Source organism: Uloborus diversus, chromosome 2 (assembly GCF_026930045.1).
Source record: "Uloborus diversus isolate 005 chromosome 2, Udiv.v.3.1, whole genome shotgun sequence".
In the NCBI taxonomy this organism is placed as follows: Eukaryota; Metazoa; Arthropoda; class Arachnida; order Araneae; family Uloboridae; genus Uloborus; species Uloborus diversus.
Window position 1 is genome coordinate 90,553,087 of NC_072732.1, and position 14,057 is coordinate 90,567,143.

Sequence of the window (14,057 nt, forward strand, 5' to 3'; positions counted from 1 at the left end):
CATAATTTGTATATCAGGGAGAGGTAGTGGAGGGCATTTTATGCCGGATGATTTCATTTTTTTTTCGTGCTGACATTTTGTCGTGTTATAGTTTGAAGTGTGTAGTTTTTCTTAGGCTAAGTATTTATTCTCATTATAATAAATAATCTAAGCATAAAAAGCCTTATTGGAACAAAATGTTGGGAGACCTTAATTAGGAATATATAGTGCTTTTATTTTGCCTGTATGTAAATGGTCATGTTTTTTAGTCAATTTCATATTAGCAGTGCTTTTTGTATTTGCTTTGCTTTCCTAATTATAATAGAATTTTTTAAATGCCTTGATTTTTATTTGAAAAACAAAATAATAATTTTTCTTTCTTTTAGTAAATATTAGTTATATTTATATTATACATTCTCCTATTGGTTTGAAACAAAATCTATTAAAAGTTAAAGCTGTTTAAAAAAAAATAAAAATAAATACATTACTATAAACGGAACTGAAAAATGTTTACTCTCGTTTAATTCAAGAACGTATATTATTTTTATTTATTAAAGAACTGCAAATACTATTGGTTTTATTGAATTTTTGTGAAATGGGGGGGGGGGGGGGAAGAACTAAAATTTTTGGTAAGGAGAAAATTTTCAATTTGCCGAATGAAATCCTAATTTTACCAAATGATAAAATTTGAGCATGCATACATATACATACATTACATCTACTGCATAGGAACATGGGGCATCATTGAAAACAATTTAAAAAAAAGAATATTTAAGTTGCAATACTGACTCCTAATTTTTCGAATCAATTAGTCCAAGCCCCCCCCCCCCCAAAAAAAAAAATAGGTGGTCACGATCACTTTCCATCAAGGCAACCTTGCCGGGGGGGGGGGGGCAAGTTGCCAAGGTTTCTTAAGTTGCCAAGGGCGCAAGACCCCGTAGCTAGGATACTGTTTCTAGCAGAAAAAAGTGATGAGCATTCATTAAATAGATGCACTTAAAAGATGACCTTAACAATGAATGTAAAATACTAAGGCATTTAGTGAAAATCATGCAGCCACACCACTGCACGGGCCTCTCATAATCATCATTACACAGAGCACGCAAGAAGGAAATATTTAGCCTATATGAGGTTTACTTCTTTCGTTAAATTTAACCATGATTCTTCATCAGTTTTTTTTTCTGTTCTGAAAAGGCTGGTAAAGGCTTGATGAAGTTCTAATTATTTAAAAAAACCGAAAACACTTGCTCATGTCTGAAAATATGTCAAGTTTCTTTAACCATTACAGAGAACCAGCAAGATTCTTTATTCATGAACATTGGTTTGCGATTTACTTACATTGAATTTGCTCGTTTTTTATCATTCCTCTCAAAAAATTTGAAGGCGCAATCACCCCCTCTCGGCCCCCATTTGCCACCCCTGCTATCTAATTGGTTAACTGACTGGTTTAATGTTTAACATATGCATGATTTCATGATTTTAATGTGTATAGTATGTATAATATGTGAATAAATTACTGAAAAAAACTTTTCGTGTTTGTCAAATCTGAATCATATTAATTTTGTTACTATGAAAACTTTACATTTTTCATATGCACTCTTTTAAACTAAAATTCTTTACTTAAGTATTTAAAAAACTTGTATATGCAGTGAAAATTAATGTCATATTTATTCTGTTTTATTCCCATAATTTACATTGTTGAATTTAACCCTTATAAATTTCTTTTACTAAAACTGTCTTCAATTTTCCAACCTTCTGATGAAAATTTCTCATATCTTTCATATTTAATTACGTTTATGAAAAAAGAAAAAGTTCTTTTGATAAAATGGTGATCATTTGTATGAATTTGAATCTTCAGTTCTGGGTGGTGGTTATTTTGATTTTATGTACAAGAATTAAAAAGCTATTTTTCTAAGCCACAAACTACAAGTAGTGTGAAAAGCAAATCTATCCAAACTGTAATCATAATTTATTAAGTCAGCACAGACTTTCAAAAAGCATGAAAATTTAAACTTAATGGTTTCAATATCCCATTGTATGTAAATATGTTTTAGACTATTTTTATTTGCCTTCATATTGTGTCAGAGTTGCTTTATAAATTGTAAGCTTGTACTTTATATTATCTTCTTCTGAAATTTTTGATCCTAAAAATAGCCTTGCTGATATTGATTTTTTTATTTGTAGCGAGTTTTGAAAGATCTAATGGCTGATAAAATTCCAAGACTTCATGCACATTTTGAGCAACACAATGTGGATTTATCTCTTTTTACTTTCAACTGGTTCCTCACAATATTTGTTGACAACATTCCTGTTGAAATATATCTTCGCATATGGGATGTCTTTCTCTATGAAGGCAGCAAAGTATATAAATGCTTTAATTTTTTTACTTTGATTATGTAATTTTTTAAATTTAGAATGAAATATGATGTTATTTGTATAGTTATTGTTATGTTGTTATTATAAATTAGGGAAGAAAGATATCCTAAATTTTTCCTGAGATCTCTGCTGCTTACTGCAACTCATTTAATTCATTTAATAACAGTCTGAAAATATCTAATTTATATCCCTCAATAGCAGCTCTTCAAAAATTCTTTCGAGATGATATTTTTTTCAACTAAGTCTTTGCAAAAAAAAAGAAAAAAAAAAGAGAAACTTTAGATTTGCGGTGGTCTTTGCTAAATACTTTATATAACAGTTATATCCATATTTTGTAAGAACTACAATATTTGAAAAGCATCCTGATCAACCCAATGAAAATGAAATTACAAAATGAATTACAAAATTCACATAAGATGAAGAATTTGACCTTTTGTTTTTTATTATAATTAGTTGAACTATAAGTTAATAGACTTAGCATTTTTTACATTATCACCTTTTTTCTATCCCACATTTTAAAAATAATTTTATGGACTGTATAGTTGTGCTTTATTTTTGTTAGCAAAAAACTAAAGAAGTTGAGGCAAAATAATTAGATAAATAAATTAAAAAAAAAAAAAAAAAACAAAAACAAAAACAAAGGTTTTTGAGATAGGGAAACTGTCTGCTGATCTGCTTCTTTCCTTCTCCTTAACAACTTTTCTGGGAATAAACTTTTTTACTTTGAAGATTTCAGCAGTACAGTTTATTCCCACATTTCAATTTTTGTTTGGGACAGTTGTTCTTTTTTGAACTGTTCAAAAAACTTAACAATAGTGCTTGTGACAACGGTTTCCTAACCTTTTTTACCTATGCCCCAGTTTTTCATATATAATTTGTTCTTCCCCATTCAGTTTCTGTAACAATTGAACTTCCAAAGCATAATCCAGATTTTACAGTTATATAGAAAATTGTACAGATTCTGAACATGTTCTTAGATTTTTGTTTCAAGAAACAAGGGAAAGTTAGTTATAAAAACCAAAATGCAGTTTCTCGTGGACTTAATATTGACTAAAGTTGAAGATGAATTGCTTGAACTAAAGTAAAAAGATTTCAATGCACAAGAAGACTATAAAGGCCCTTTTTTCTGTACAAATGGATGTTGATGTGCAAAACTTTTACGCTATAAAACTTATCCGAGGTGTGATCAAAAAAATATGGTAAATATTTTTTTATTAGAAAAAGTAATAAGGTTACATAAAACTTGACTTAATCTCCTTCGAAGTAGTGTGCTTGGTGAGCAATACACTTATCCAAACGTTGTCTCTATGATTGGAAGCATTTCTGGAAGGCATCTTTCGGAAGGGCTTACAGCTGCTCCGTTGTGGCCCTCTCAGTGTCAACGATAGTGTCAAAATGTTTTCTTTTGAGCACAGTTTTAATTTTTGGGAAGAGCCAGAAGTCACCTGAAGCTAAATCCGGTGAGTATGGTGAATGTGGACAGATAGGATCACTTTTTTGGGCCAAAAATTCATGAAACACTATCTTCCTTCGGTTCATCACTCAAAAGACTGGGAACAAATTTTGCCCTCATTCGTCTTATTTGCAACTCATCAGTTAAAATGCTTTGAACGGAACCGTATAAGATGTTAAGGTCTTCCTGTAGTTCTTAAATAGTCATTTGTATGTTTTGAACAAATCATTGTTTCCACTTTTTTCACATTTTTTTTTTTTTGTTCTTTTTTTTTGAGGTTACTAGACGTCCCGTACGCTTCTTGTTTTTAAATCGGTCATACCACTTGTATAGTCTTCAGAATCACCACATTATCACCCTACAACAGTTTTAACATTTCGTGAGCTCTTTTGCAACTTAAAACAAAACTTAATGTCAAAACATTGTTCCAAATCCATGTTACGCGACATACACCATGAACTCAACCTCACTTTAGCGGCTCTGGCAGTTGATTGACAACTTCGAACGTGTTACAACTTGTCCCTGCTAGTCTCAGATGATCACGCTGCTGGACAAATCACAGCATATGGATGTAGCTACAGCAGTTGCTGCTATAAAAATTCACTCATCATATATTTTGATCACACCTCGTAATTGCTGTTGTGTTCATTATTATTATTATTTATTTATTTTTTGTTTTGTTTTTGACAATGAGTTGGCAATAATTCTTTATGAGTAAAAGTTTAAAGTTTTGTCATTACATATTTCATTCTTGTTGCACTGTTAAAAAATAAAAAATATTATATTTTCGATACTATCAAAAAATAAAATATATTTTCGAAAAGAAGAATTTTAATTTTCCTATTCAGTTACCTCTCACTTATACACGAAAAGGGGACAGCAAAACTTTCGCACTCAAGTGAGATTGATGCATAAGTGAAAAACCCCAAAATAAGCTTAAATGCAATAAGTTAACATCAGTTATACAGTCGACGCTCGATATAACGACCATCTCCGTCCCAGAAAAAAGGTCTTTATAACGAGTGGTCGTTATAAGAGGTATAAATTGAAAAAATGTACACCGTCATCATGCATGCCCAAGTAAATGCGCAAATGTTTTTTATCATAGGAATTTTTAGAAAAGTAGTGTGAAAAATATTATGACATAATATTAAACAAGTTTTAAAGTAGAAAATATAGGGAGGAAAATGTTACACACTTTCAGATCTGCTACTACTACTACTACCACAACAATTTCTGAAGATAAAACCAGAAACAGAGGTCTGCCTTTTTAGCAGACGTGATTTTTGCAAAACATTATTTTCTGTTTCAGATATAGGTGATAAATTGTGTTTCTCTTGCTTTTCAAAGAAACATTTAAAAGTCCCTCGAGAACCCCAAATCTTTAAAAATACTAGATTCAAACACCAAACTACCAATACATCTGTCAACTCCCTTTTCTTAGGAATCTGGAATTTTCTCGATTTTTCCTCCCATTATGTTTTTTGTGCTAGCTGTGGTGAATGGTAATCTCCCCCCCCCCCCCCCCTCTTAAAGTTGGATTTGACACTGAAAACTTCAGGCAGGTGTCCGTAATCAATAATCAATGTCATTTTAAGCTACAAATTTGTTTTATTAGAAAGAACACAAGAAATAGCGTCCACTGATTCGGTCGCTGTATTGGATTAGACGATACAGAAGGGTCGTTATAACGAAAGCAAATTAACATAGAGTTTATAGGAATAAAGTTGGGACTTCTACCACTGGTCGTTATAATGGGACGGTCTTTATAATGTGTGGTCGTTATAATGAGCGTCGACTGTACTAATACTAATAGTGTACTCCTAATACTAATGAATAAATACACACATAATTTCCGTTTATGCATTGTAATTTAATAAAAATGCAAAATTTGAAGTTGTACGTTTTGTCATTTTTATAAACTGTACAGTACATAAGTGAATTCCCCCAAAATTAAAAAAATGTCGCGTGATCAGAGCTATAGCCTATGATAAGCCTCCTATGTATAAGGTTTTTATAGCTGTTCTTCTAGTCTACGAGGTAGCAAAAGATCCTCCATAGGCTACATCATAGCTTACCGCTTGATCACAACTTTTAGTGAAATGTCAACCTTTTCGTATGTAACTTGTTCTCACCTCTTGGTGTCAGTCACACGACTAATTCCACCCTCAATTATACATTTGTGCAAAAAAGAACGCATTCTTAGAAGAATCTAAACAATGGAATAAAGGCAGATGAATGCATTCCAAGAGAGAACAAGAAAGGTACAAATCTTCCAATAACCGAAGCGTGAATACGCAATTTAACTAAAACTTGAAACAATTTTGTCGTGCATAAGTGAACCGTGCATTTAATCTTTCGCACATAAATGAACTAGATTTAACATTGTTTTACTATATCGCTGACCAGGCTCATGAGAAAAACAGGCATAAGTGAAAAACGCGTATAACTGAGGTCGCGTATTAGCAAGAGATCACTGTATCTGATTGAAATTCGGTTTCTTTGTAAAATATTGTGCAGGATTTTTTAAACTTTCTCAAATATTTGTTCTTTTTAGTCTTGTGGAAAGAATTAGGGAGTTATAGGTGGTGGCTTATGTTTTTAATGGTCAAAAGCAAATCTTTTTTGCTAAAGGCAAAAATACCGAAAAGAAAGAATGAGAAAGGATGTAAAAGGGGAAAAATATTTATCATCAGTCTACAATTTTTTTTTTTTTCAAAAGCTCTTGTTGGTCCTCGGATCAAAAAAGATTGATAAGCACTGCTTTAAATTACTTTCATGGTTACACCATCTCTTTCTTCTTTTTGGGTATTGTTAAGAACGAAATGGATAACTCTGCACAATATTGAATTACGAGTTAAGCCATTGCATTCACTGCACAAGCAATTTGCATATCTATTTATGTTGATAGTGGTTTCACACAGTGACAGAGCCAGGAAAAATTTCTGGGAGGGGTTTTCAAAATCGAAAATTGTTGCTTTCTTCGCTTTTGTTTAAAATGAGAAATTGTTCAATAGATTTAATCAAAGAGTTTCTATGGCTAGCAATTATTCATTTATAACACTCGCTGAAAAATAATTAATAATTCATACTCATAGAAAATAGGGAACAGAACAGTATATTTATCATTCGTTTTACATGAACCTTATACTCATTTTATATGTTTTTTTTTTTTTTGCGAGATCATTTAAAACTTCCTTTTCAAATACATCAATGTCTTTATAAATGTCAAATTTGAACTAATAACAGTTAAATCTTTTAATGATATTTGGGAAGGAGAGTCAGAAAATCTTGTGTGATAGGTTTCTTCTTTCAAGGTTTCCCTAAAAAGAATTTTCTATGATAAAAGTGCTGAGCGACCATGATACCCTGTTGTGCTTTATTGAGATCGTTTTAACTCTCTTACATCCGTAGAGGTGCTCATATTACTCATACACTTAAGAATTGAAAAGTAATTTGGGACTGCTTCACAATCATCAAAAACAGTAAGACATTTTGCTGAAATCTATCCCGCCTAGAAAAGTTTAAATAGTGTTTTTTCTCATGATTTTGTACTGGGAAAAACTTGTCATGTCCATGTATACAGACCTAAGTTTTTTTCTATTTTTGAACATTTTTATTATTTTTAATACAGTTACTGTTCTTAAACTTATTTTTTCTCAAAATTACTTATTTTTAACTTAGTTTTCATAATTTTTCCTCCCTTCAAATTTCAGGTTCTGTTTCGCTATGCGCTGGCAATATTCAAGTCATGTGAAAATGAAATTTTGGAAATGAAAGATTATTTGGCTATTAATAAGTACCTGAGGAATATTTCAGAACAAATTATTGATGCCAAGAAGCTGACATCCGTGAGTACTTTATTAAAAAAATTCATTAACCTGCTTTATAAACTTTCTCCTAAGTTTCAATTCAGCATATGCTCAAAATGCAATGAATACCTTTAGTTCATATTCTGAAAGAAATGAAGTTTCTGTCTATAAATAATTTTTGAATATGAATTGAAAATTTTTTTTATTGCATTTCCCTTTGAAGTATCATTAGAAAACTGAAATTTGATTTATGTTTTATGGCTATATTTTTTAATGCAAAACACATTCCTTTCCCCCATGTGCTTATGAAGTTCATGATAATTTGTGAATAAAAGCAATATCTATCAGAATAAACAGGATTGTTGAAAATGTGGATTATTTGAAAAGATGAACTATAAGAAAGTGAACTACGGTGCCTCCCGCTTATATGAATCATGTTTGTTGGCAACAATTCTGATTCCATAAGGCGGCTGATTCAATAAAGCAGCAAATCCAATAAAGCTGGACTTAGTTCTGTTTTAAATAAATTGATTCATTAAAGTAATTGATTCAATTAACCACTGATTCAATTAACTGGCATCTACTGTATAGTAAAGAACATTCAACATAATTCCATGAACAAAAAAAAATATAAACAGCATTATTTGTTTATGCCTTACTAACTTTTAACTGGCTTCGATTTGACTTTCATCTGGAAAGCAAACAATACATTTCAGATCTAATTCAAATTTTACGTTATATGCTATTTGTGGTTATGGAAGTTACATTCAAAGTTATTTCTACTCTTATCTCTTTATGAATGTGATCTTAATATTCTTTTTCTTTTCTCTTTGTCTTCTAATTTCTCAGATTTCAATCTGTGTCTCTAAATGAATATGATCTTATATATGATTTATAAAAAAAAATACTCTATGAATTTGTAAGCATTTTGTGTAAAGTTCATCTTGATAAGGTACTAGGCTCAACATTTTTACTCGATTTAATTGCACTGCTTCTAATTTTTTCAACTTGAATTTTTGACGCATCCTTGAATTTCATTTTCTATGTTAAGGAGCCTGGAAAGTACTTTAAAGTTAAATAAAGTCACATTAAAGTCTTGAGTAAGTGGCAATACATGGACAGTAAATAAATTGCCGGAGAATCAAATTGCAACTTTTGAAAGAAAATCAGTACTAAGTATTTTAGGTGTTATAGATGGAAATAATATTTGGAAAAGGAGATGCAGTTTTTTCACACCTTTAAATGTAGAGAAGCAGTCTATTTAGTAAATGTGTAAATAAATGCTAGAAAATATTTATGACTTGACTTTATGACTAATTTTTCCTTCTTTCAAAACCTGTTATAAAGCATAACACTATGATTTTAAAAAATACCACTGGGTATTCAATGATGTTGATACTTGATACGTATATTACCTGAAATTTTGTTTCTACTAGCGCAATGAATCAATTTTTTTTTTAATGTAGTGGGTAAAAGAAGTTAGTTGAGTTTTAAAAAAGGAGAGCATTCAGCTCGTTTTTTTTTCTTAATAAATGATCACTATTTTACATCAAGTGAGATTATTGCCCAAATTCTTAATTATTTGAGAATTTTTTACGCATTCTTTAAGTTGCCTTTTATGCAAAATACATTTTTTAGCAAAACTATCAAGTATTTAAAACTTTGTTTAAGAAATTGTTGTTTGCTTGCAAGAAATTAAACTTTAATTTGGAAAATAATATTTTGTTTAACAACAGTTTTATTTTTATACATGGAAAAATAATAATAATAATAATAAATAATAGGAGGCTTACTAATGTGTTGTGATATAAGAATGTCCAATATAATGTGATGTAATATATTAAACACTAGCTGTACCCGCACAGCGATGCCCGTGCTAAAAATTTAATGGAAGTCCGTTGAATTAAAAAAAATTAACGCCCCCTCCCCCTCTGATGTGAAATGGTCGTTTTTCTTTGTATAAAATGCGTACACACCTTTTCCAAAAAAAAAACTATTTAAGTTTCTTTGGAATTTAAAACTTTACGTCAAATCATTAAATTAGATTTACAGTTGCTTCAAAACTCTATTTATCGAGTGAAGCGGTTTTTACTGCATCAAATAATATCTTTCAAATGTAAAAATAATTCCACAGCTCTATTGTTTATCGCCAAACTTGCCCAGCAACCACGCTATCATAATCCATCCGTCTAACGAAAAAAAAAAACATCCCGTGGAACATTCAAAAATCATCGTCGGAAAAAAAGAAGAAAATGTCATACATTTCACTCGGATAAAAACAAATCAAAAGTTTCTTTTCTTTCAAAACAAATAACCAAAACAATGAATTACATTAACGTTTGCCTTAAAACGATAATTCTAGACTGAACTGCTCAGCGCCTAACGTGCCAAGCGACCACGGTACCGGAACCCAGCCCTTTTGCGAGTGAAACAGATGTTTTTTCTTTGTCAATAATAAATATTTCGCCAAACAAACAAAAAGGTATAAAATCACATTAACAGTAACTTTCAATTCTTTATATATTAAGAGCTGCATTGCCCGGCTTTGCCAGTCTACCTTGAGAAAAAAATTGTGTCAAGTGACATATATTCAACAAAACTTAAAGAATGACTTAAATAAAAGAAAAAAAAACACCATGCAAAATTACCCTTCCAAACAATGACGACAGATATTAAAATACTTTTAAGAAATTAAAATTCGAAAGATGGATTTTAAAAGCGTAACCATGGAAACATGAAATAAAATCAGTTAGAGATTAAGAAATCAGTAAATAAACAATGGATTCAAAAAGCGCAACCATGGAAAGGCGAAAATAAAATGGTTGACAACCTGAATCAAAATGACATATTTCAAAATTGATTTGAAAACGCTTGTAACTTTTTTTCCTTTGAAGATAGAAGCTAATTATTTCGACCAAAGGTCGAGAGAGATCTGGGGTAAAAAATCTCGCTTTTTCCAATGCTGTCAAAAGGAAAACTGTGGGACAATTCCTTCACTTTTTATTGATAGATTTAATGAAGAAAGTAGTTCGTAAATTTCAGCTAAGCCTAAAAAAGTTCGAGCTAAAAACGCAAATTACTCCCGCCGTAGTTAAGTTAGAGCATTGAAATAAATTGTTTAGAAAGCAGAAAATTCTACCCTTTTTAACGATATATGATATTAATATGTGCAAGTAATTTTTCACCCCTTTAACAGCCAATAAAAGGCAATTTACGTGAAATTTGGGCCTAAATTTGAATAAAAAAGAACTATTTATCGGATTTTTTCGAATTATAGCCTATGTTACTCAGTAAGAAAGCACCTTTCATGTAGTGAAGGAATTTTAAAATAGGTGCAGTGATTCCGGAGATTACCTCGAACATATAAACACACAAAAATCTGCCCTATCTATTTCTTTATAATATTAGTAAAGATTAAGTTATTTATGTATGAATAAAACTTTTGCTAAATGTTATTTTTTAAAAAAAAATCTCCACATTTGTGAATAGTCATACTCTACATTATTAATCAACTGTATTATGACCAGTGTATTTCACAAGGTACCAAGAAAAAGTTCAATTGTTCTTTAAATTTAGGCACCTAGAAGCAAAGAGATGTAAGTGATGAAAATGAAAATTATGAGACTTGTGCAATGCCATTGGAGCAACACAAATCCTTTTTTTTTCTTCTTTTTGGTCAATAAAATGTCAGTGATATCCCAAAGCTTTTTTTAGAATTGCAGCATATAGAAATTCAGAATTTAATTTAGCTGAGTTATGGAAAACTAATAATAAAATTTTATATAGTTGTTGATGAACATACTGATTTTGGGGCAATGAAAATGATATTGTTGATTGACTGTTCTCATTAATGTTATGTCTCAAATATTAACTAACAATATCATTTGTTATTTTAGCAATAAAAATATTATTCACTAACGAATAATTTTATAAAAAATAAGTTAAAACTAAGCCAACATTTAAGCAGTAAGTTACTACCCCTAAGCCAGTGCTAAAGAATTTACTACAGCTATTAAATAAATAAAAATTAAGGTTATCTCTCTAAAAGGAACCAAAAATAATTTATTTAAAAAAAATGAACGAATATCAGTAACAGTGGCTTTCTCTCTGATTGGAACTGAATGGGGAAATTGACTTTAGTTTTGTTGCAAAATAAACCTCAAACTACCCTGCATGCTGGTCAGCCTCGCTTTTTTCCGGCATGCCAGCTAATGCGGGGTAATACAGTGATATTAAAGATCAATTTTAATCGTTTTAGTCAAAGAATTTCAACCCTCTATTTATACATGACGTGGATTTTGTTTTTTTACAAAATTAGTGAAATTCTTACCTATTATCTAAAAGGCACAACTTATAAGTTATTGAAATAAGGTAGTTCTTGTATATTATTCTTATATATTAGAACTATGTGTCTTTAGTCATGGCTCAACGTTGTTAGAAAACCTGTTTCATTATAACTCTGGACAGCAACCTGTAAAGTCTTGAGAAACTGTTCACACATTTTATGATTGCAAAGTCTTCTCTGCCTACAAGTGTAAACACCTTGGCCGCCACTTACTCAAACCATGGGAGATTTATGATATTCCCATTAAATGCTTGCTGATTTTTGCTTCGGCTACTGGACTGTTTTGAGCTGTTTGGGGTTTAGTACAATAGGCTTTTGGTTGCAGTACTTGGCTCCGCTAAGCCCCCTCTCTTTCATTTCATTCAATGTCTTGAAATAATGTGAACCATAGTGCACAAGAAAAGATGTTATATTTATTGTAATTTTATGTCGAAAAAAAAAATCAATGAATGCTGCATATTTCTAACTGACAAATCTGCACAATTTGCTTATTTCATGCTGACATACAAAAGCAAATTTTTGCGCATTATACTCATTGACAGTCATAAAAGCATTAAGCATACAGTATGAAGATAATGAAATGTTTTTAAAATGAATAATTAGCATACAACACAGACATACTGACATCAGTAACATCATTTCAAAATTATTAATGAGAACATTTTAAGAATTATATACATCATTGGACATACAAAACAGTACTGACCTGAAATCTACAATAAATAAAGTTGAAAGTCAATAATAATCAGTTTGAAAATTCTATTCAGATTTTGAAGCCAAATGTTATCATATGTGCAAAATTTTCATATTTAGATTGTTAATCTTATATGATGCTTTGAAATATCTGACATTTATTTCTTTATATGCTTCTTTCACATAAGTAAAGCAAAAATTTTCTGAACATAGAAAATTAAAAAATGGGCATACGTATATATTTATACAGTATAACTTTGATTTAATGATACCCGATTTAATGATTACCTCAATTTAATGATATATTTCGTTGGTCCAGATTTAAATATGTTAAATGTCTATGCTGCTCAATTTAACAATATCCTTGATTTAACGATAACTTTTTCCGGTCCCTTGACAATCGTTAAACCAAGGTTATACTGTATGTTACTCAATCCATTATTGTGAGCTTGACATTGGTATGCATTTGCATTTAATCAAGGAAATGCAAAATTTGGCTTTTAGCTATTATGTATTTGAATTATAGTAATCAGTACGTATATTTATATAAAATGTCTGCTTCCTTTCTTTTCTTTCTCTCTTTTTTTTTTGTACATTTTTAAAAATCATAATTTGTGCATGTTTCAAGTGTGACATAGAAATTAAGACTCACAATATGTATAAATGAATATCATAAAACTTTAGAAAATTGATGTTTTAGAATGCAAAATGCATACTGGAATTCAAATATGTAAAAACTAAAAGTTAAATTTTAAAACTCCTGAATTAAAATACTAATATATACATACAAACATCACATTCACAGCTGTAGATTGAGCAATCTGAGTTTCATATTTTCCCTCTTGCATTTGTTTTTCTTCCCAACTTTATTTCCTGATTATAATATAGCACTAATAAGGCTTTTTAGTGAAATTAACAAAAGTATTTGATCGAAATTTCCCTCAGTTTTAGAATTGTTTTTTGAAGAGCTAAAATTTATAATAAGTTCTTTCCCAAATTGATATTTTGAATTAAAACACGTTTCTAGTCTTTAGGCTTCTTTTTTGGCATTGAAATATCGTCTGTATATTTGTAATGCAAAGTTCACAAGATTTTGGTCAGATTTTTTTCACTCCAATCTTTGCCCTGATTCTTCAAGCTTCCTTTAATTCAATTTTTCATCTGAAAGAAAGAAATAACTTATTAACAGAAGTTTTTATTTATTTATTTTTTACAGAAATAAAATATGAAATTATGTATATAGTGAAATGTTAATGTTGTTTATCACAAATTTGAGTTGAATATTGCATACTTGAGTTTCATACTAAACCACCCATCTTTGTTACAGGAAAGGGTGCTTATTCTTTTCTGTAACCACTCCATTATAATATTTGTGAAATAATTCATCATGTGTGGGTTA

At 30.3% G+C, this 14,057-nt stretch overlaps 1 protein-coding gene across 1 annotated transcript in view; it reads left to right on the plus strand.

Annotated features, from left to right (window-relative positions):
• The window catches only part of LOC129216415 (TBC1 domain family member 2B-like), a 377,979-nt gene that overhangs the window by 39,018 nt on the left and 324,904 nt on the right, over positions 1–14,057 (plus strand). The window contains exons 16-17 of the mRNA XM_054850629.1: positions 2,164–2,340; positions 7,525–7,659. Coding sequence (XP_054706604.1) covers positions 2,164–2,340; positions 7,525–7,659 — 312 coding nt within the window. The remainder of the gene's footprint in view (positions 1–2,163; positions 2,341–7,524; positions 7,660–14,057) is intronic.